This window comes from Hypanus sabinus, chromosome 1 (assembly GCF_030144855.1).
Source record: "Hypanus sabinus isolate sHypSab1 chromosome 1, sHypSab1.hap1, whole genome shotgun sequence".
NCBI classification, from domain to species: domain Eukaryota; kingdom Metazoa; phylum Chordata; class Chondrichthyes; order Myliobatiformes; family Dasyatidae; genus Hypanus; species Hypanus sabinus.
In genome coordinates, this window is record NC_082706.1 from 71,344,270 (window position 1) to 71,367,744 (window position 23,475).

Genomic DNA, 23,475 nt, shown 5'->3' on the forward strand with positions numbered 1-23,475 from the left:
TCTTTCCCTCCTCATTTACTCCTCTGGGATTCACCCACACACAATGGGTAATACACAGTGGCCAGTTAACTGACCACCCTGCACCCATTTGGGGTGAATGTTGGAAATTGGAGCATGTTCATAGGGAGAATGGGCAAACTTTATGGACAGCACTAGAGGTCAGGAATAACCAGAATAGCTGAAACCTTGCAGCCTGAATCCCTTGATCTTAAATTTTTCATCCTTGTATTGTAATCTGATAAGTATTTCACAGTTGGTACATTAATACCTTCCTCCAATCCTACAAACATTTAGGAACTCAAAACTTTGGTTCCAATTCTTGCTTCAATTTGTCACCCATTCACTGGTGGACAAGCCTTCAAAAAATCCAAGTGCTGAGTTTGGAATTGAGTTTTTAAACTACTGTTGCTTCTTCTTCAAGACCATTCAAAAAACCTTCATAATTTCTTAGGGATCAGTGTAATTAATCTCATTAATCTCCTGCAACAAATTTTAAAGTAGAATTTAGTAAGATATACATAAATTTACTTTGAACTTTGAAGTAAAGCTTCTTGTGACTTTAACTGTAAATGTGTGATTATGACTTAAAGATTTCAATGTTTTATTATTTGTGATACTTATCTGAGTTATATGAGGAAACATGATTTGGTTTATATTTTCCTTTTAGGAGAGGAGTAGCGATAATGTTGACCCTCAATATCCTCTTTATAATTTCATGGACTACTTTGGGACTTAGTTCATCACTGGCTAATGTGAAACAGCTTCATTATGAATTACCTGGTGTGAGTACAATGAATTTGTTTCAATTCTCTTCAGCATTAAAATATCTAGTAGTGTTGTGAGTCACTGTGTATCACCAGCATCATCTTGAAGCCTTCATCTATCAAGCTCCTGAACCAATGTGGATAGATAATTGCACTCCTCACAACATTGAACTGACCCCATAACATATGGACTCACTTTCAAGGACTCTACAGCATATGTTCTCAGTATTATTTATCAACTTTTTATTATAATTTTATTTGTTTTTTGTATTCACATAGTTTGCCTTCTTTTGCACATTAGTTGTCAGTCTTTGTGTGTAGCTTTCATTGATTCTATTGTATTTCTTTGTTCTACAGTGAATGCCTGAAAGAAAATGAATCTCAGGGGAGTATATGGTGACATATACTGTATGTTCTTTGATAATAAACTTACTTTGAACTTTTAATATGCATGAAAGAATCTATAATTGACTTGACAGTGGGATGAGGGCTTTGGGGATTTTGCCCATTGTCCTTGCTTGAAGGATCCCGGGATCAACCCTTAATTTCACTTTTGTCACAAAGTTGCCAATGCAGTTCGGGCATAGCTGCAGACCATCTGGGAAGCAAATTTCAGTTGTTTTGATATAGAGCCATGCAAAAATGTTACTTTTAAGATGGGAGAGAGGAGATATTCTCAATGATGAGGCAATGGGAGGGAATCTGGTTGACCACTTTCATGGTGGTGTCATCAGATGCAATAATGCTCTGAAAAATCACAAAATAAGATATTTTACTTGTGTACTTGATCTCACAGTTTCGACTATATAGGATATAGTGGAATGGGGGTGGCATCTAAAATTCACAGTCATTTCAATGACTCTTTAGAATGACAGTGGGGATCAGTTAAAAAATTACAATGACCAGATTAGAGCTCAGCTCCAATGGGAGTGAGAAAGTAAGCATTCTGTTTTAGATAGACTTGAAACTCTCCCTTACCATCACTGAACTGCACAAGGTGAGACATCTTAATAATTATCTGGTTTCACAACTGCAACCTTGTCATAGGGATTGGAGGTTTGCATGTCTCAATGACCCGGAGACCTAAGTTTGCTGGAGTCAGGACTTTATACTTTGGCTTTTGGTAGGGTCACCTATGCCAAACAGGTCAAAGGGTAGAGGTTAGACTTAGAGTGGTCCATTAGTCCTCCAGGTTCAGCTCAGGGCTAACAACCCTGACTGGTCAAAAAAAGAAATATTATGGAGATGGTAATGAAGAACCCTTCTATATCTGTGACTGACAGTACAGACAAGCAGAGAATGAGGACCTTCATTGCTGCTCTAAATGCCAGTGTCTTGGTGAAATGGGCTAAATAAAGAGCAACTATGGTTTATTCCAAATGAATGTGAGTTGATGCATTTTGGGAGTACTAATGAAGCTAAGACATACAGTATGAATGGTAGGGTCTTAGGGAGTAATAGGAATGGAAGGGCATTAAAGTATATTTTCATAGATCCTTGATGGTAGACATATAGGATACTGATTTTCTTTAGTCATGGTGCTGAATACAGAAACAGGGAGAGTTTGCTTCAAATCTACAAAACCTTGGTCAGACCTCAGCTGGAGTATTGTGTGTGGTATAGGAGTGATGAGATAGCACTAGAGTGTGTTCAGACAAGACTCAGCAGGATGATGCCTGAGACGGAGCAATTCAGTTGGAGACATTTAGAGGGAATATGAGTGTAGAGTCCAGGAAATAATGAAAGATCAAAACCTCTACCATCCACAATGGCCAAGATACAAATCTTTACAAGTAATTCCTTTTACATATTTTGTTGTTGAAAAGTAATTCCAAATATCTTGTGCAACTCTTGGTCAGTTTGATTAGCCGAGGTCCAGTGACCACCCAATGTATATTTGACATTGGCACCTGATCACATATTGTATATCTTAATAATGAATGATTTTGTAACTGTAAAAGACTTGGATTGGAACACACAGAGAGTTTTAGGAACCCAGAATGTATTGTCTGAGAGTGGCTGAATAGAGATCACTGACAGTATTTAATGTCTAGTTGAGTGCTTGAATCACTTCAGCATATGGGACTATGGACAAAGTGATGGGCATGGTAGTGTACTCACCTGTCAGCATCAATAAGTTGGGCCAAATGGCCTGTTTCTATGCAATACATTACCGTATAATTTACTTTGTTACATAGGGCAATAGAAAGCATTAATAATACAGCCTGGAATGTGTATTCCATTTAATCTGTATTTCTTAAAACCACAAAAACGAAGAATGAAAAATTGGCTGTGAAATAAAATAATTATTAGTTACTTTCTTTTGAAAATATCTACAGGACTGGTGGAGAGTTTTAATTGCCTCTGTTGCCATTGCACTTACTGCCTATCAGATTGTGGAGGAATTCGTAGAAATCCACTCTTCACAAACAAAGTTTATTCGTTGGAAGGAATGGAGGACCCAGGAAATAATGAAAGATCTAAACCTATGCCACCCACGATGGCCAGAGGTACAAAAGTTGTTTCCATTTTTCAACTGGAAATTAAGTCTTAAATCTTTGAAAAACATTTACAAGTAATTCATTTTAAATAATTTATGGTCAAAAGGTTAATTCCAAAAAACTTGTTCAGTTCTTGGTCAGTTTGTTCTCCTCCCACATTCCAAAAATGAAAGGTTAGGGTTAGTCAGTTGTGGGCATGCTATGCTGATGCTAGAAGTGTGGCAACACTTACAGGCTGCCCAGCACATTCTTTACTGATTTGATTTGATGTAAACAGTATATTTTGATGTATGTGTGTTAAACATCATCATTATCTGCTGCGTCATATGATGTGCAAGATCAAGGTCCATGACCATGATCAGGGTCCATGACCATGAATGTTCTTGGCAATTATTTCTACAGGAGTGGTTTGCTGTTGACTTCTTCTGAGCAGTGTCTTTACAAGATGAGTGAACCCAGCCATTATCAATGCTCTTTGGAGATTGTATCCCTGGTGTCAGTGGTTGCACTACCAGGGCTTGTGATATGCACTAGCTGTTCATATGACCATCCACCACCTGCTTCCATGGCTCCATGTGACCCTGAATGGGGGAGGGAGCTAAGCAGGTGCTACACCTTGCCCAAGGATGACCTGCAGGCTAGCAGAGGGAAGGAATACCTTACACCTCCTTTGATTGAGGCTCATCTCCACCCCACCACCCACAAATACATTTAAAATTTATCTTTATCTCAATACTGATTTTGCTTGACGTTGTAACTTTCTTTACACTGTAAACGACTTGGTTCAGAACACTGTCCTTAAGTATAATGAAATCAAATGAAATCAGGATTGATATGGATAAATATGTTTCAAAGAAATATTAATTTAAATATTATATCTAGCATGTCTGCAGATACTCCCAGTGGCCATTATTTTAGCAGTTTTTTAACCTTTCTGCTCCTAATTTCACTTTTAAAACATCATCACTTACTAATTTCATCCTTACTTCTAGAATTGGATAGATCTGTTCATTGATACTAATTATCTTTTGTTGCTTTCTATGTACTGACAGGAGGAGGCATATCTTAAGAAGCAGCTGAGTGCACTGGATGACATGCATCCACACTATTTCAACGATTTTTGGTAAAGAGATTGACTCAAGCTCTTCCTTCTGGTTTGGATTTGTCATTAATACACATCTTCAGTCAGTTTTGATTTATTTGAAGACTCACTACTGTTATGACAGGCAAAGCACCCTGTAAATGACAGCAGATGGCTATTATTACACCTGTCCTTCCCATTGACCTTCCTCGAGGTACTTATCCCTGCAAGCAGGGCAAGTGCTATACCTGCACTTCCTGCTTCAGCAGCATTCAGGGCTCCAAATTCTAGGTGAGGTGACACTTCACCTGTGAGTCTGTTGGGGTCATTTATTGTGCTCTTGGTGCCTGTCTACATCAAGGAGACCTGACGTAGATTGAGAAACTGCTTCACCGTGCACTTTTGCACTGCCTGTCATAAAAGGCAGGATCTCCTGGTGGTCACCCATTTCAATTCTACTTCATGTTCCCATTTTGATATGTCAGTCCATGGCCTCCACTACTGCTATGATGAGGCCACACTCTGGCTGGAGGAACATATCTTATATTCTATCTAACCCAATGGCATGAACATTGATTTCTCTAAATTCCAGGAATTTCTCCCTTTTTCTCCTCTCTTTTCCATTCCCCATTCTGGCTCCCCTCTTACCGCTTCTCTTTTCCTTACCTCCCTCCAGTTCCTCTCCTCCTTCCCTTTCTCTCATGGTCCATTCTCCTCTCCTACCAGATTTCTTCTCAGCCCTTCACCAATTATGTCCCACCTTCCCTGACAAATCTGTTTCAAATCTTTGAGGAAATAGCAAGCAGGATAGACAAAGGAGAGTCAGTGGATGTTGTTTACTTGGATTTTCAGAAGGCCTTTGACAAGGTGCTGCACGTGAAGCTGCTTAACAAGATAAGAGCCCATGGTGTTACAGGAAGGATACTAGAATGGATAGGTTATTGGCTGATTGGCAGGAGACAGTGGGAATAAAGGGGATCTTTTCTGATTGGCTGCTGGTAATTAGTGGTATTCTGCAGGGGTCAGCGTTGGGACTATTTCTTTCCATGGGTTATTTCAATGACTTGGATGACAAAATTGGTTGTTTTGTGGCCAAATTTTCAGATGATAGAAGATTGGTTGAGGGGCGAGTAGCACTAAACAAGCATGGATTCTGCAGAAGGACTTACACAGATTAGGAGAATGGACAAAGAAGTGGCAGATGGAATATAGTGTAGGGAAGTGTATGATCATGCACTTTCATAGAAGGAATAAAGGCCTAGACCATTTGCTAAACAGGAAGAAAATTCAAAAATCAGATGAGGAGGGACTTTGTCCTGGTGCAGGATTCCCTAAAGGTTAATTTGAAGGTTGAGTTGGTGGTAAGGAAGGCAAGTGTAATGTTCACATTCATTTTGAGAGTACTAGAATATAAAAGCAAGGATGTAATGCTAAGGTTTTATGAGACATTAGTCAGACCACACATGGAGTATTGAGCTGTTTTGGGCCCCTTCTCTAAGAAAAGATGTGCTGGCATTGGAGAGGATCCAGAGGAGGTTTGATAGAATTATTCTGGGAATGAAAGGGTTAAAGCTTGAGAAGCATTTGATGGCTCTAGGCCTATTCTCACAGATATTTAGAAGAATGGGAGGGGTGGTGAAGAAAGAGGAAGAAAGAGGGAATACTTCTTACAGAGAGGAAGTCTCAGACAGAGGGCACAGCCTTATTATAGAGGTACTGTCATAAGGTGGGCATTGAGAACAGACCCAAATGCAAGACACAGGCACTGAAGTACTAGGGACAGGACTAGGTGTGTCAAGAAAGCAAGGGAAGTGGGGAAGAAATGATGCTGGACAAGACACAGGCCCTGGACGAGACTACGGTACAGGGTCTGGGCTAGGACTAGACTAGGAAAGCGGGATCTGGATGAGGAACTTGAAACCTGGACAAGGATCTGGAAGCTGGGTCTTGACCTGGGCTCAGACTCCGGATCTAGGCGAGGTCAAGACATGGCAAGGCAACAGGACTGGACTTGGGGGCTAGATGTGGGACTCCTGGGCTGGATGAGGTCAAGAGGCTCAGATTTGTATGAGGGCATGAGGCTCAGACTTGGTCTTGGGAGACAAGAACACAGAGCCAGGAACCCTCCTTGGGAACAGGACGTAGGGCTGGGACTCATACACAGAAAGCTGAACACGACAAGACATTTCCCAGCACTAGGTAGCGGCAGACAACCAGACCTACCTAGCAAAGGTGAGGACACGAAGACAGTTCCAAACAACAAAAGACAATTCCTTTTCTGGACACAGCAAGACTCTGGTTTTGCTTCGGCAGTAAAACTTGACCGCAAGGCTCCAGGCGAAAGGTAGCAGGCAAGGCTTCAGCCAAGGGCTACAGAAAGAAGGGGAAGGGAACAGTTCAGCCTCAGGGTAACAGCAAAGGCAGCCTGGCTTACCACACAGAAGCAAGGACGGGGTACTGACAAGACATACCAGCACCAAATACTTCAAGTTTTTATGGTAGTCGGCATCCACACTGTTGCATTTCTGCCATCTTCAGGATTTACTATCCCTCGTCCATTCACTTGACTGCCTAAAGTCGTCTTTCCAGTCCCATCGCCATTAAAAAACTAAACAACCATTTCCTCCCCTGATCAATCTCCCCACATTCCAATAAACCTTTAACACTTCTCTACCAGTCCTGTTTTGTGTAATTGTTGTAGCATTTGTTATCTTTCATGTGCAGATTTCCTGTATGAAATAAGGATATGCTCTACTGTTTCAGTCTCCTGACATAGATCGCAAAAACCTATCGGATGCTTATTTATGATGGCCATGGTACCATTAAGGTTGCTGTGCCCAATTATCAGTCTACTTATAATTACTTGCTCCTTCTGCTTTACTCCCCTACTCCTCCCCATATCTACTCTGTTCTGAATTGAATGTAAATGTCTTCCTTTTATTGCTCTATCCCATTGCTGCTGCCACTGTTGATTTATCCTTCTCCACACTATGCTCTTCCCCTCTGATTTTGATACTTTAATATTGACCTCTACCCATCCTTTTTTGACTGCTGCTTTTGCCAGCTTATCTGCTGTCTCATTTCTCATAATACACGAATGTGCTGGAACCCACATGAATGCAATATTTTTGCCTTGTCTAGCTAGTCTTGAATTTGCAAACAGTATTTCATAAAGCAGATCCTAGTGTCCTCTAGCTGTACCCGCCTTAATGCTTGCAAGGGCCGATACAGAATTGCTACATATCACAATATTATTACAATCAACCTGCTCACTCCATTCTAGTGCTAACAAGGTGGCAAACAGTTCAACTGCATAAACACTCAAGCAATCAGGCGTTCTCTTGCTAATTTCCACTTGATAACTTGGCACAATAATTGCAGACCCTGTTGCACCCATTTCTGGATCCTTTGATCCATCTGTAAAAATCTGTACATCTTTATGTTTACATACCCTATACCTATGATATTCACTGAGTATATCAGCCTTTTTAATACTGCATTTAATCTTAAGCAATTCCAAATCTACAGAGGGATTTTCTATACCCAGAAAGGTCTGACAGGCCACACCACACTTGGACAAAACTCTATCATATACACCCATATCTTTTGCTGTTTGGTCTCCTGTCCAGCCAAAACTTTCTTTGTGTCCTTTCCTTCTCCCAGCATGTCTCCAACACCCTTTATGTAGGATGGCTATCACCATGCCCCCTTAAGTTAATCCAGTAATTGGCCTCCAGCTATTTACATCGCAGTCCCAGTGGCATTTCATTTGCTTCAACTTGGAGTGCACACACTGGGGAAGTTCTAACCGCTCCCAAGCACACTCTTAGAGCCCGAGCTTGCATGATATCCAGTTCTGCTAACACAGATTTTGTTGCTGACCCGTATACAATACTTCCATAATCTACTCTTGATCTTATTAATGCTACATAAATATACTTCAGTGATGCAAAATCAACACCCCATACCAAACCAGCAAGACACCTCATGACATTTATCACATTTTTAAATTTAGCAACTACATATCTAACATGTTCTCTCCATGTTAATCTCAAGTCAAAGTGCACTCCCAAAAACTGAAGACTTTCAACTCTCTCCAGGTTGTTTCCGTACAGAGTCAGATTAAGTCCCCTGAGCTTTTTCCTTGTAAAGAACACATTGTTTTCTCCACTGAAAATTTAACACCCCACTTTGTCCCCCACTCCAACTTGATTAATTCTATCATGCATTTTCATAACTGTATGTTCAATATTTCTCCCTCTTTTCCACAAAGCCCCGTCATCTGCAAACAATGACTTCCCCACTTCTGTTGGTACATTTATCATTTATCAAAATGGAAAATAAAGTTGGACTCACTACACTCCCCTGAGGCGTCCTGTTTTCTACAACATAGCTCTGATCCTATCTTCACCTGAATAATTCTCCCATTTAAAAAGTCCTTAACCCAATTGAACATTGCCCAATTTCCACTCTCTCATTGCCACTCTCTCCTGTCCCCTCCCATCCTTTTCATCATCCCCCACACCTCTTCTACTTGGGTTGTGTCTCCGATTGAATCACAATGCTATTTCCAGAGCATCCTTTTATCATGTCTTATTGTCCTCCTTACTACTGCCTGAGCTTGTTTGTACTGAATCATATGTTGGAAGTTATGAGTTCTTTTAACCAATTTAAAAGCATTATTTCTATTTCTCACTGCTTCCTTACAATTATCATCCCACCATGGAATTACTCTCTTCTTTGTTTCTCCTTTACATTTAGGAATGGATTCTAATGCAGCTGATATTATACTTTGTTTTAATATGCTGTCAAGTGTTTCTATGTCCTTCTCATCACTCACCTGACTTAGATAGCAATCACTTTTTTTCCAGAAACTTCTCCCAATTGGCTTTCTCAAGGATCCATTTCCCACCTATATTCTCTGTGACCAATGAGGCAGAAATATTTATCTTGCACCAGACTGGGTAATGATCACTCCCTGCAGTTCCTTCTTGGTACACTAACCACTTACATACTGATGCAGTAGAGTTTGATACTAATGTAAGATCAAGCACAGATTCTTGACCTGTATTAACATCAATTCTAGTACTACTGCCATCATTTAGGCACACTAAATACTTCTCATCTAGCAACTCCTCTATTGCTTGACCATTCATGTATGTTCTGTCACTCCCTCATAATACATTATGTCCATTAAAATCACCACACCAAACAATATTACTCCTATTTGACCCGTCTATCTCCTCAAGCTTGTTTAACTCTAGCCTTTTGCATGGATTATAATAATTCACAAACACCAACTCTTTCCTTTCAGCCCATACTTTTACCACCACATATTCTTGTTCACTTCCTATACCTAGTATTCTATAAGGAATAGCTTACTTTACACAAGTTGTACATTCTCCTCCTCCCCTCTTTCTCCTGTCTCGCCTTACTGCCTCAACCATATAAAACAAAATCTAAATTAGGTTTTAACCAGGTCTCCTGGATACACACAACATCTGGCTTTTCTCCCCTGCTAGCTATAAACTGCTTGAAATCTTGTCCATTACTAATCAGGCTTCTTGCATTCCATTGAAGTAGTAGCATTATTAGTAATATCAACCTACACATGCTGTCTCTTGTCTTGACTGTACCCTGAGTTCATCATTTACTTCTTTCCATTTTAATCCTATCATACCCAAATGGTGCTCTGCAGCTTTCACAATAATCTGAATCCTTTCAGTTTTAGATTTGATCTCATAAGTTGCATTTACCACTCCTGCTATAAAGGTCACCAATTTCTTCTTCTCTATCCATACATTCTTCTTATCTTGCCTTTCTTTAGCTGCCACTTGCATATGTCCTGCCAACTTGACTGCCTCAGCATATGAGACTTTTTCCTTCACCCTTATCTTCTGCACCTCCACCTCTTTTTTCACCCCTTCACATCCCCAGTACGCTACACTATGGTTACCTCCACAATTACAGCACTTTGGTCCCACTCCCTCTCCACATTTTCCATATTCATGTTCCCCACCACACCTTCTCTTTCCTTTGCACACTTTGGCCACATGCCCAAACTCATGGTAATTGAAACACCTCATAGGTTTTGGTATATATTCTCTTACATTGTATCACAGAAATCTAAAATATAACTCCTTTGGAGGCACCTTATCCTCAAATTCTACCAGAACAGTTTCAGTCTCCCTTTTCTCTGTTCCCCTTGTCATTCCTTTCACTCTTCATTGAACTATTCCTCACCCTTAAGTTCACCACTAGCTCCTTCATATTAACACTGAGGGGACCCCCAGAGATCACCCCTTGCAACCATTGACCCTTTGTGCTCCAACTCTTACAACCCTGGACACTTTGACTTTCCCAACATTAGTCACCTTCATTGCCTTCTGCATCTGCTCTTTAGTTTTACATCCTATCAGCAGGTTTCAATCTCCTAAAATTCTCAAATGGCTCACTTCCCCTACTTGCCCTCTGATGATTTTTGTTAGATTAAGTGGACTGAATTTTTTTACTCCCCCTTCCCCCTCAAATCTTACCACTACATTTAGCAATTTTGCCCTCGGGCCCTTCTCCTCAACTTCCCTCATTTTCCAATCCACCTACACTAGACCCACCTCTTTCTTTCTCTTCTGACCCATCACCTTCCTATTCTTATTCCCTCTCCCCACCTCTTCTCACTCAAACTCCATGCTGCTGCTGTCACTATCAGTCTCCCTCCGTGCCATCCTATCAGAGTTTGCAAGGAACCGTGGGCGAATATTGTTCCAGACCTATACAGGGTGTCTGTCAATATTCCCACAGAATGTCCCCCACAACACCCCAGCAGTTCCTCAGCCCTAAGTCCAGCCTGCTGCCACTCACTTCAACTCCTCAGATGTTCATCACCACTGACTATCTGGTCCTTGAGACCACCTGCCAGCCTTTCAGGTCCCAATCCAGCCACCCAAGCCAAGGGACCAGCAGCCAGCCAGCACCTAATGCTCAAACCCAGGGCCACTTTCATTCCCAGCCCCAAGATGAGAATCAGGTGCCTATGATTAAGCCCAAATGAAACAAGGAACAGCCAGAAGACCCGGAGTCCGGAGTCCGCGGACCAGACCGTGAACTGGAACGCAGACTTCACAGACAGGACCATGACAGGGAAGTCCATTTAGAACAGAGATGAGGAAGAATTTCTTTAGCGAGAGCATAGAGAATCTGTGGAGTTCTTTGACACAGATGGCTGTGGTCTTTGGGTATATTTAAAACAGAGGTTCTTGCTTAGCCAAGGCCCCAAAGGTTACAGGGAGTGGCAGGAGCATGGGGTTAAGAGGGATAATAAATCAGCCAAACTTACAGGACTAAATGGCTTAATGCTGCTCCTATGTCTTACAGTGTTATGGTGTAAAATCTGTTGACAGTGTTGGCATTAAAAGAAAAATCTAAAAGTAGGGAAAGAAACAGAAACAGAAATTTGCATTCAAATAGTGTATGATTTGCCTGCACCTGGAGGTACTTGCTTTTAATAGGGGCATGATGGTGAAGCTACGGATTCTGGTCCCAACTGACATGTTTATTTAATATTCTCTTCCAAAGATGTTTCTAACAATATGATTGGGAAACCTGGAGGAAAGACAGTGGGGGAGCTCTTGAAGCAAATAAGAAATGGAGAGCAGCTGACTGAAGTTATCAGGCTGGAAGTGATAGGTCAGATCCTCCATCCTGCATGAGCTAGAGAACTGGAGTGGGATTTCTAATTATACACTCATACAAGAACTGATAGAGATAAGAATTATAAATGGGTGTTGAATGAAATAGGTATGTATTCCTAAGGTAGTCTACAGGAATAGTAAGAGCAAGAGGGTAGTTAGGGAAGAAGTTCATCTTTTTAGCAACCAAAGGGATAATCTAAGTGTGAAAGAAGGGTATGTTAATGAATGCTACTCATCTGTAAACACCAGTGGAATGGACAAGGAGGACAGTCAATTCAGGGAGGGATGTTAAATAATGCATCAAGCAGGCTTGATGGATCAAGAGACTCACTTCTTCTTGTGAGTCAGATGTTTATTGATTGCATGAATCAAAAACCAAACAGAAATCTGGCTTGACAGTTTGATTGGCTCTCATATGGACATGTATTTAACATTACTGACACGAACATTGTCAATTTTTTTCCAGGAATTTGTTTGATTGGATGGTCTACCTAATGCTCTTTGCTCTGATTGGAACTTACATAGCTGATCTGTCAATGACAAGTGAAAGCATTCACACAACCCACATTCGAATCTGTGCAGTGACCATCATATTCCTTTGGTTACGGGTCATGAAGCACGTACGAGCAATCAGGTGTGGAACCTCCTTGTTTTTCTTTTTGTTTTCACTTGAATGCCAAAGCACCTAAATCTGCCAATGTTTCCTCCTTTCCCTTAGTTTTGCAATGATCATTTGAAGGTGCAAGTTGTAAAGTGGGTGAATTTTATTCATCACTCCATTCATCTTGTTAAAATCTCAACACAGCTTTATGGCTCAGTTGCTCAAATTTAAGTCTGACACTTGCCTAGTTAAATTTTTAACAATTATTCTGTATAAAAGTTGTTTGGCATTAATTCATAGATTAATATAAAAACATAGAAAATCTACATTACAGTACAGGCCCTTCAGCCCACAAAGTTGTGCCGAACAGTCCCTACCTTAGAAATTATTAGGCTTACCTATAGCCTTCTATTTTACTAGGCTCCATGTACTTATCTAAAAGCCTCATAAAAGACCCTATTGTATCCGCCTCCACCTCTGTTGCCGGCAGCCCATTCCACGTACTCACTAAGTAAAATACTTACCCCTGACATCTCCTCTGTACCTACTCCCCAACACCTTAAACCTGTTTCCTCTTGTGGCAACCATTTCAGCCCTGGAAAAAAGGCTCTGACTATCCACACGATCAATGTGATCTTGTACACCTCTCATCATCTTGTACACCTTTATCAGGTCACCTCTCATCCTCCTTCACTCCAAGGAGAAAAGGCTGAGTTCACTTAACCTATTCTCATAAGGCATGCTCCCCAATCCAGGCAACATCCTCATAAATCTCTTCTGCACCCTTTCTATGGCTTCCACATCCTTCCTGTAATGAGGCAACCAGAACTGAGCACAGTACTCCAAGTGGTGCTGGTATGAGGAAGATTGCCCAATCTCTGCTGAATTTTACTCCAGCTATCCCCTCAGGTATCTGTCCTGGTTTAGAAATGTGGGGACATGTGTAAGTATTCTTTCTGTGAAAAAAAGAACAGTCTTTATACACAGTTTACCTCCAATCATGCTCAGTAAAATTGTGGCTGAATGAATGACAATAATGCAAACAAGATAATGAAGCATTATCAACCTACAAGAGAAGAGGCTGTACTTATCTGGTATTGGGAAATGAACCTGGTCAGTTATCAGGTCTCTCATTGGGAGAGCATTTTGTAGATGGTGATCACAATTCTATCTCTTTTACCATAGTATTGGAGAGGGATAAGAACAGATAAGTTAGGGAAACATTTAATTGGAGTAAGGGGAAATATAAGTCTATCAGGCAGGAACTTGGAAGCATAAATTGGAAACAGGTGTTCTCAGGGAAACATATAGAAGAAATGTGGCAAATGTTCAGGGGATATTTGTGTGGGGTTCTAAGCAGGTATGTTCCAATGAGACATGGAAAGGATGGTAGGGTACAAGAGCCATGATACATAAAGGCTGTTGTAAATCTAGTCAAGAAAAGAAGAGTTACTAAAGTTTCAAAAAACTAGGTAATGATAGGAATCTAGAAGATTATAAGCCTAGCAGAAAGGAGCTTAAGAATGAAATTAGAAGAACCAGGAGGGGCCATGAGAAGACCTTGGCGGATGGGCTTAAGGAAAACCCCAAGACATTCTGTAAGTATATGAAAAGCAAGAGGATAAGACGTGAGAGAATAGGACCATTCAAGTATGAAAGTGGAAAAGTGTGTATGGAACTAGAAGAGATAGTGGTGGTACTTAGTAAATACTTTGCTTCAGTATTCACTACAGAAAAGGATCTTAGCGATTGTAGGGATGACTTGCAGTGGACTGAAATGCTTGAGTATGTAGAAATTAAAGAAGAGAATGAGCTGGAGCTTTTGGAAAGCATCAAGTTGGATAAGTCATCGGAACCAGATGGGATGTACCCCACGCTACTGTGGGAAGCAAGGGAGGAAATTGCTGAGCCTCTGGCAATGATCTTTGCATCATCAATGAGGAATGGAGAGGTTCAGGGAGGATTGGAGGGTTGTGGATGTTGTTCCCTTATTCAAGAAAGGGAGTAAGGATAGCTCATGAAATTATAGGTCAGTGAGTCTTACTTCGGTGGTTGATAAGTTGGTGGAGAAGATCCTGAGAGGCAGGATTTACGAACATTTGGAAAGGCATAATGTGACTAGGAATAGTCAGCATGGCTTAGTCAAAGGCAGGTTATGCCTTACGAGCCTGTCAGGATTTTCTGAGGATGTGACTAAACGCATTGATGAAGGTAGAGCCGTAGATGTAGTGTATCTGGATTTTAGCAAACCATTTGATAAGGTACTCCATGCAAGGCTTATTCAGATTCAGATTCAGATTCAGTTTATTGTCATTTAGAAACCACAAATGGAATGCAATTAAAAAATGAGACAACGTTCCTCCAGAATTATATCACAAAAGCATATGACAAAACAGACTACACTAGAAAATCCACATAATGTTTGGCAATCCCCAGAGTCCAGAGAGGCTGCTGTGTATTAATATCGCGCTACCGTCTTAGCACGTTCCACAGAAAGGAGCTCCAAATCCACCAGACAAACAAGACCAAAAACTAAAGCTACAAGACCTGCACAAAACATATAGTTACAACAGTGCAAACAATAGCATAACTGATAAAAAACAGACTATGGGCACAGTAAAAATAGTCCAAAGATGTTAAAGGACTATAAGTTCAAAAGAAATCACCACACAGTTTCCACAAGTCCCCAGGGTCCCGATAGACTCGCCATCCCACGCCGGTGGCAGAAGGAAATACCCCCGCTATGGATTTCCACGGCGCTGCCCGACTCAGCCTCATAGATGCAGCACACAACAAAAGCTCCATCGAACCCAGCTTCGCAGACGCAGCACACACCGAAAGTGACCTGACCGCAGTGGACTCTGAGTCCGTCAAACCTCTGAGCCGATGACCATCCCCTCCGGCACAGCTTCCCCAAGCACCATCCTCTGCCGAGCGTATTGAGACAGCCCCGCCAACGGCCAATGGCAACGCGACCCTGAGGATTGGGGGCCTGTTCTTCCCAGCAGAGTCCCGGATCTCACAGCAGCAGCAGCAATGAAGAAGGTCTTCTTGAAGATTTCCCGATGTTCCTCCGTGCTCCCACGTTTTCAATTGCCCCACTTCACAAATTATTAATCTTCTTATTATTGAGGAAGTAAGGAGGCATGGGATCCAAGGGGACATTGCTTTGTGGATCCAGAACTGGCTTGTCCATACAAGGTAATGTGTGTTTGTAGACGGGTCATATTCTGCATGGAGGCAGGTGACCAGTGGTGTGCCTCAGGGATCTGTTCTGGGACCCCTACTCTTGGTGATTTTTATAAATGACCTGAATGAGAAAGTGGAGGATGGATTTAGTAAATTTGTGATAAGTGTGAGGTGGTTCATTTTGGTAGGTCAAATTTGATGACAGAATATAGCATTAATGGTAAGACTCTTGGCAGTGTGGAGGATCAGAGGAATCTTGGAGTCCGAGTCCATAGGACACTCAAAGCTGCTACGCAGATTGACTCTGTGGTTAAGAAGGGATATGGTGCATTGGCCTTCATCAGTCATGGGATTGAGTTTTAAGAGCCGAGAGGTAATGTTGCAGCTATACAGGACCCTGGTCAGACTCCATTTGGAGTACTGTGCTCAATTCTGGTAGCCCCACTACTGGAAGGACATGGAAACCATAGAAAGGGTGCAGAGGAGATTTACAAGGATTTTGCCTTGATTGGGGAGCATGCCTTATGAGAATAGGTTGAGTGAACTCGGCCTTTTCTCCTTGGAGCAATGGAGAATGAGAGGTGACCTGATAGAAATGTTCAAGATAATGAAAGGCATTGATCGTGTGGGTAATCAGAGGCTTTTCCCCAGGGCTGAAATGGCTAACACGAGAGGGCATAGTTTTAAGATGCTTGGAAGTAGGTACAGAGGAGATGTCAGGGGTAAGTTTTTTAAGCAGAGAGTGGTGAGTGCGTGGAATGGTCTGCCGGCAGTGGTGGTGGAGGCTGATGTGATAGGGTCTTTTAAGAGACTCCTGGATGGCAACATGGAGCTTAGAAGAATAGAGGGATATGGGTAAAGCCTAGGTAGTTCTCAGGTAGGGACATGTTCGGCACAGCTTTGTGGGCAGAAGGGCCTGTATTGTGCTATAGGTTTTGTATGTTTCTATATGATTTGCCTCACTATATGTGACTGCACTTGGGTGAGGAAAAAATTATTCTATGCTACACCCTGTTACTTCCAACATAAAACAGATCTTGTACTTGTTCATCAGCTGAAAGTTAGGAGATAATAACCACTGAAGAAGCTGAGAAGCATCCTGGTCGAAGCACCCTACTCAGTTCACGGGTGCTGTACATGGTTTTAAATACAGAGGTATATGGTTGATATTATTTTTATTTCTGTTGTTATTTCATTTCAAACACCTTAAGTGTTTCTGAGGCAACATGAGTGAATCTGCAGATGCTGGAAATAAATAAAAACCACAAAATGCTGGCAGAACTCAGCAGGCCAGACAGCATCTATGGGAGGAGGTAATAACGACGTTTCAGGCTGAAACCCTTGATCAGGAGTGAAGTAACATGGGATGGTTGAGGGGGGATAAGAAGTGGGGGGAGGGAAGAAGTAGAGAGCTGGGAAGTGATAGGCTGGAGGGAAATGGGCTAGGGGGAAGGTGGAGAATTATGGGAAATAAACAAGAAAGAAAGGTAAGGCTGGGAGGAGAGATTATAGTGAGGGGGGAAAAGAGAGAAAGAGAACCAGACTAAAATAATAGATAGGGATGGGGGTTAGGATGGGGGGCAGGGGTATCAACAGAGGTCAGTGAGTTGGATGTTCATGCCGACAGGAAGGAGGCTACCTAGGCGGGAGATAAGGTATTGCTCCATCGACCTGCGTGTGGCCTCATCTTGACGGTAGAGGAGGTCTGTGGCCACACACTTCAATTCCACAGACCACTCCCACTCCGACATGTCTGTCCATGGTTCTCTTTCTCTCTTCCCCCCCTCACTATAATCTCTCGCCCCAGCCCTACCTTTCTTTCTCTTTTATTTCCCATAATTCTCCACCTTCCCCCTAGCCCACTTCCCTCCAGCCTATCACTTCCCAGCTCTCTACTTCATCTCTCCCCCCACTTCTTATCCCCCCTCAACCATCCCATGTTACTCCACACCTGATCAAGGGTTTCGGCCCAAAACGTCATTATTACCTCCTCCCATAGATGCTGTCTGGCCTGCTGAGTTCTGCCAGCATTTTGTGTTTTTTAAGTGCTTCTGATTTTATTTTTTAACGTCTCTGATTGTAAGCATGCCAAGGTGACAAAAAGAATCTGAATGAATGATCTCAGCCTGAAGTGTTGAGTTTATTCCCCTCCATAGTTGCTGCATAGCCTGCTAAGTTCCTCCAGCAATTTGTGTGTGCTGCTTAAGATATCCAGCATTTGCTGAATTTCTTGTGCCTTGTTTCTCTTTTATTAATTCATTTCTTGGGATCTGGCAAAGCCATTGTTTTTTTGCCTATCCTTAATTGCCTGTGTGAAAGTGGCAGAGAGCTACAACCTTGAACTCTATTCTGATTTTGCACATTTTAATATTCTTGCAAAATGCTACCTATTAAAAAAACACAATGATTTCTCTCTTCCCTGTGCTAAAAATGTCTTGGTATTAGGCTTCTGAAGAGTGGCTCTAAAGCTTCATGTGCTGATGACCTGTGCCACTTTCTTTGAACAATGCACTCCTTCACTTTACTCTCAACAATTTCTCACTGTTCACCAAGCAATCAAAATGTTTGCTAATGGGAAATCTTTCCAAGCTTAATCTTTGAACCCTCATGAACTTGTTGCTATGCAACTGTCAGCTGCACCTGCAGACACACGCGTTCACATTTCCCACCATGCAGTGAAAATGTAATAACAAAGATGGCATTTAATAATTCTACACCAACAGTGGGAGGCTGGAGAAAGAAAACAGGAGATAATGAGAAAGGAAGACCACTTTTATCATAGCTGAATCAGCATTCACATTTTTATAAACACATAAGATTAGCATCCCTCTCCTTTCTCTCTTTCTCCATTCCCTATTCTGGCTCCGTTCTTACCTTTTCTTTCCTGTCTATTACCTCCCTCTGGGTCCTCTCCTCCTTCTCTTTCTCTCATGGTCCGTTCTCCTATCCAATCTGATTCTCTCTTCTTCAACCCTTTATTCCTTCCATTTATCTTCTCTCACCTTCATCCCCACTTACCCACTACCTTCTGCCTCAGCTGGTCTCACTTATCATCTGCGATCTTATTATCTCATACCCCTCTCCCCCTCCCAACCCACCTTCTCCCTCTCCTGGCCTTATCTATCACCTGCCAGCTTGTACTCCTTCCCCTTCACTGCTTCTTATTCTGGCTTCATTCCCCTTTATTTCCTATCCTGATGAAGGATCTTGACACAAAACATTGGCTCTTTATTCCTTTCCATAGATGCCCCCAGCCTACTGAGTTTAACAGTACATCGCAGGAACAGATACTTCGGCCACAATAAGTTCTTCCAGCATTTCTAGCATCATTAGAATCTCTTGTATTTTAAATGTTTATAAGTGCTGTTCTAGTGACCAAAAAGATAAAGAGACCAATGTGGTGAGATGGATACAAGATACTGGCATGCAGTAACTGTAAGCTACTGTTGGGGATGGGACAAGAAATCTGTAGCACACTGTTTAAGAGCCTGTTCCACTGGTCATCTTGTTAATATCTGTGCTCAATAGCTATTTTCTACATCATCCTTTGATTTCCTTTATATCCATAGATCCATTCATCTCTATTTTGAATTAACTCAGTCACTGTGTTCATTGACTCAGTGAATTCCAAAGATTCAACACCCACTATCTGAAGAAATTTCTCTTTACCTCGGTCCTAAATTCATAGTGAATGTATTTCAAGACATAACTTCTGGTGCAGAGTCTGTTCAGCACTATGTAAGTTCTGTAACCCCAAAATTGATAGAAAAATATGGGGATCGCAGGGATAAATGTATGTACGCACTTTGTTTTTACTTTTAGTGAGATGCACACTTATGATCTGGTATGCCATTCACATACTTTTACATATAACCCATAATGAATTTTGTAAACACCAAAAAATACTAAATCAAACAATATATTTACAACATTACTCAAACATTACTGCAATATTAACTACAGATTACTTTGCTTGGCAGCAGGGACTTATGGCTGTGAAACAATCTCAGGTTCTAGGGCCTCCTCTGTGGTGGTTGTAGGAGTTGACTCTGGGACTGTAGGGAATGGTTCTGACAGCTCTGGAGTTGACTCTGGGACTGTAGGGAATGGTTCTGACAGCTCTGGAGTTGACTCTGGGACTGTAGAGAATGGTTCTGACAGCTCTGGAGTTGACTCTGGGACTGTAGGGAGTGGTTCTGACAGCTCTGGAGTTGACTCTGGGACTATAGGGAGTGGTTCTGACAGCTCTGGAGTTGACTCTGGGACTGTAGGGAGTGGTCCTGACAGCTCGGGACACCTTTCATCTCTAACAGTTGACACTGCTCTCCTCAACTGATTGATGTGTCATCTCCAGATGATATCACATGCAGACTTCACTGTGTAGGAGAGTGGGTCCAGTTATGCCCTTAACCTTACCAAGTGCTCACTTTAGATCACCTGTGTAGTCCCTCACCAGAACTGCTTGTCCAGGAGTGAGACATTGAACCTCCTTGTTTGAGGGACCTTTAATTTGTCTCCACTGTTTGTCCTGCATACTCCTTCTGAGATTGAGTTTGAAAAGATCCAAGCGTGAATGCGAGGGATGACCAAGAAACAGCATAGCTGGTGAGTTGTTGGTTATGGAGTGTGCTGCACTGTGATATACAAGGAGGAAATTGGTGATCTTCTAATTCAGTGTCAGTGTAATGTGTCCTGATATTGCTCACAGTGTATTCTTTAGACTTGGGACAAACCTTTCTGCCAAGCCAGTTGTAGCTGAGTCATGCGATACAGATGTAATATGCCTTATTCCATTCACTTTCAGGAATAACCATATAACAATTACAGCACAGAAACTGGCCATCTTGGCCCTTCTAGTTGGTGCCGAATGCTTACTCTCACCTAATCCCACAGACCCGCACACACCCCATAACCCTCCATTCCTTTCCTGTCCATATACCTATCCAATTTTGCTTTAAATGACAATACCAAACCTGCCTCTACCACTTCTACTGGAAGCTCATTCCACACAGCTACCACTCTCTGAGTAAAGAAATTCCCCCTCATTTTACCCTTAAACTAAGTCTCAACTCGTCCTCTTGTTTGAATCTCCCCTACTCTCAATAGAAAAAGCCTGTCCACGTCAACTCTATCTATCCCCCTCAAAATCTTAAATACCTCTATCAAGTCCCCCCTCAACCTTCTACGCTCCAAAGAATAAAGACCTAACTTGTTCAATCTTTCCCTGTAACTTAGGTGCTGAAACCCAGGTAACATTCTAGTAAATCTTCTCTGTACTCTCTCTATTTTGTTGACATCTTTCCTATAATTCGGTGACCAGAACTGTACACAATACTCCAAATTTGGCCTTACCAATGCCTTGTACAATTTTAACATTACATCCCAACTTCTATACTCAGTGCTCTGATTTATAAAGGCCAACATACCAAAAGCTTTCTGCATCACCCTATCCACATGAGATTCCACCTTCAGGGAACTATGCACCATTATTCCTAGATCACTCTGTTCTATTGCATTCTTCAATGCCCCGCCATTTACCATGTATGTCCTATTTGGATTATTCCTACCAAAATGTAGCACCTCACACTTATCAGCATTAAACTCCATCTGCCATCGTTCAGCCCACTCTTCTAACTGGCCTAAATCTCTCTGCAAGCTTTGAAAACCTACTTCATTATCCATGCCACCTACCTTAGTATCATCTGCATACTTACTAATCCAATTTACCACCCCATCATCCAGATCATTAATGTATATGACAAACAACATTGGACCCAGTACAGATACCTGAGGCACACCACTAGTCACCGGCCTCCAACCTGACAAACAGTTATCCACCACTACTCTCTGGCATCTCCCATCCAGCCACTGTTGAATCCATTTTACTACTTCAATATTGATACCTAACGATTCAACCTTCCTAACTAACCTTCCATGTGGAACCTTGTCAATGGTCTTACTGAAATCCATATAGACAACATACACTGCTTTACCCTCGTCAACTTTCATAGTAACCTCTTAAAAAAATTCAATAAGATTTGTCAAACATGACCTTCCACGCACAAATCCATGTTAACTGTTCCTAATCAGACCCTGTTTATCCAGATAATTATATATACCATCTCTAAGAATACTTTCCATTAATTTACCCACCACTGACATCAAACTGACAGGCCTATAATTGCTAGGTTTACTCTTGGAACTCTTTTTAATTAATGGAACCACATGAGCAATACGCCAATCCTCTGGCACCATCGCCGTTTCTAATGACACTTGAAATATTTCTGTCAGAGCCCCTGCTATTTCTACACTAACTTCCCTCAAGATCCTAGGGAATATCCTGCCAGGAGCCAGAGATTTATCCACTTTTATATTCCTTAAAATAATATTCCTTATTACTTCCTCCTCTTTAATCATCATAGTTTCCATAACTTCCCTACTTGTTTCCCTTACCTTACACAATTCAATATCCTTCTCCTTAGTGAATACCGAAGAAAAGAAATTGTTCAAAATCTCCCCCATCTTTTTCAGCTCCACACATTGCTGTCCACTCTGATTCTCTATGGGACCAATTTTATCCCTCACTATCCTTTTGCTATTAATATAACTGTAGAAACCCTTTGGATTTATTTTCACCTTACTTGCCAAAGCAACCTCGTATCTTCTTTTAGCTTTTCTAATTTCTTTCTTAAGATTCTTTTTACATTCTTTATATTCCTCGAGAACCTCATTTACTCCATGCTGCCTATATTTATTGTGGATCTCTCTCTTTTTCCTAACCAAGTTTCCAATATCCCTTGAAAACCATGGCTCTCTCAAACTTTTAACCTTTCCTTTCAACCTAACAGGAACATAAAGATTCTGTACCCTCAAAATTTCACCGTTAAATGACCGCCATTTCTCTATCACATCCTTTCCATAAAACAAATTGTCCCAATCCACTCCTTCTAAATCCTTTTGCATCGCCTGAAAGTTAGCCTTTCTCCAATCAAAAATCTCAACCCTGGGTCCAGTCCTATCCTTCTCCATAATTATATTGAAACTAATGGCATTGTGATCACTGGACCTGAAGTGCTCCCCAACACACACCTCCGTCACCTGACCTATTTCATTCCCTAAAAGAAGATCCAACACTGCCCCTTCTCTAGATGCTACCACTATGTATTGCTGCAAAAAACTACCCTGCACACACTTTACAAACTCCAAACCATCCATCCCTTTTACAGTATGGGCTTCCCAGTCTATGTGTGGAAAATTTATATCTCCCACAATCACAACCCTGTGCTTACTACAAGTATCTCCTATCTGCTTGCAAATTTGCTCCTCCAATTCTCGCTCCCCATTAGGTGGTCTATAATATACCCCTATAAGTGTTACTACACCTTTCCCATTTTTCAATTCCACCCAAGAAGTCTCCCTAGATGAGCACTCTAATCTATCCTGCCAGAGCACCGCTGTAATATTTTCTCTAACAAGCAACGGAACACCTCCCTCTCTTATCCCTCCAATTCTATCACACCTGAAGCAACTAAATCCAGGAATATTTAGTTGCCAATCAACCCCTCCTGCAACCATGTTTCACTGATAGCTACAACTTCATATTTTCAGGTATCAATCCATGCTCTCAGCTCATCCACCTTTCTTACAA

General features: G+C 41.6%; 1 protein-coding gene across 1 annotated transcript in view; it reads left to right on the top strand.

Moving 5' to 3' along the window:
- The window catches only part of LOC132394621 (transient receptor potential cation channel subfamily A member 1-like), a 90,752-nt gene that overhangs the window by 26,652 nt on the left and 40,625 nt on the right, over positions 1-23,475 (top strand). The window contains exons 6-9 of the mRNA XM_059970970.1: positions 668-782; positions 3,104-3,274; positions 4,318-4,388; positions 12,504-12,671. Of these exons, the coding sequence (XP_059826953.1) occupies positions 668-782; positions 3,104-3,274; positions 4,318-4,388; positions 12,504-12,671 (525 nt within the window). The remainder of the gene's footprint in view (positions 1-667; positions 783-3,103; positions 3,275-4,317; positions 4,389-12,503; positions 12,672-23,475) is intronic.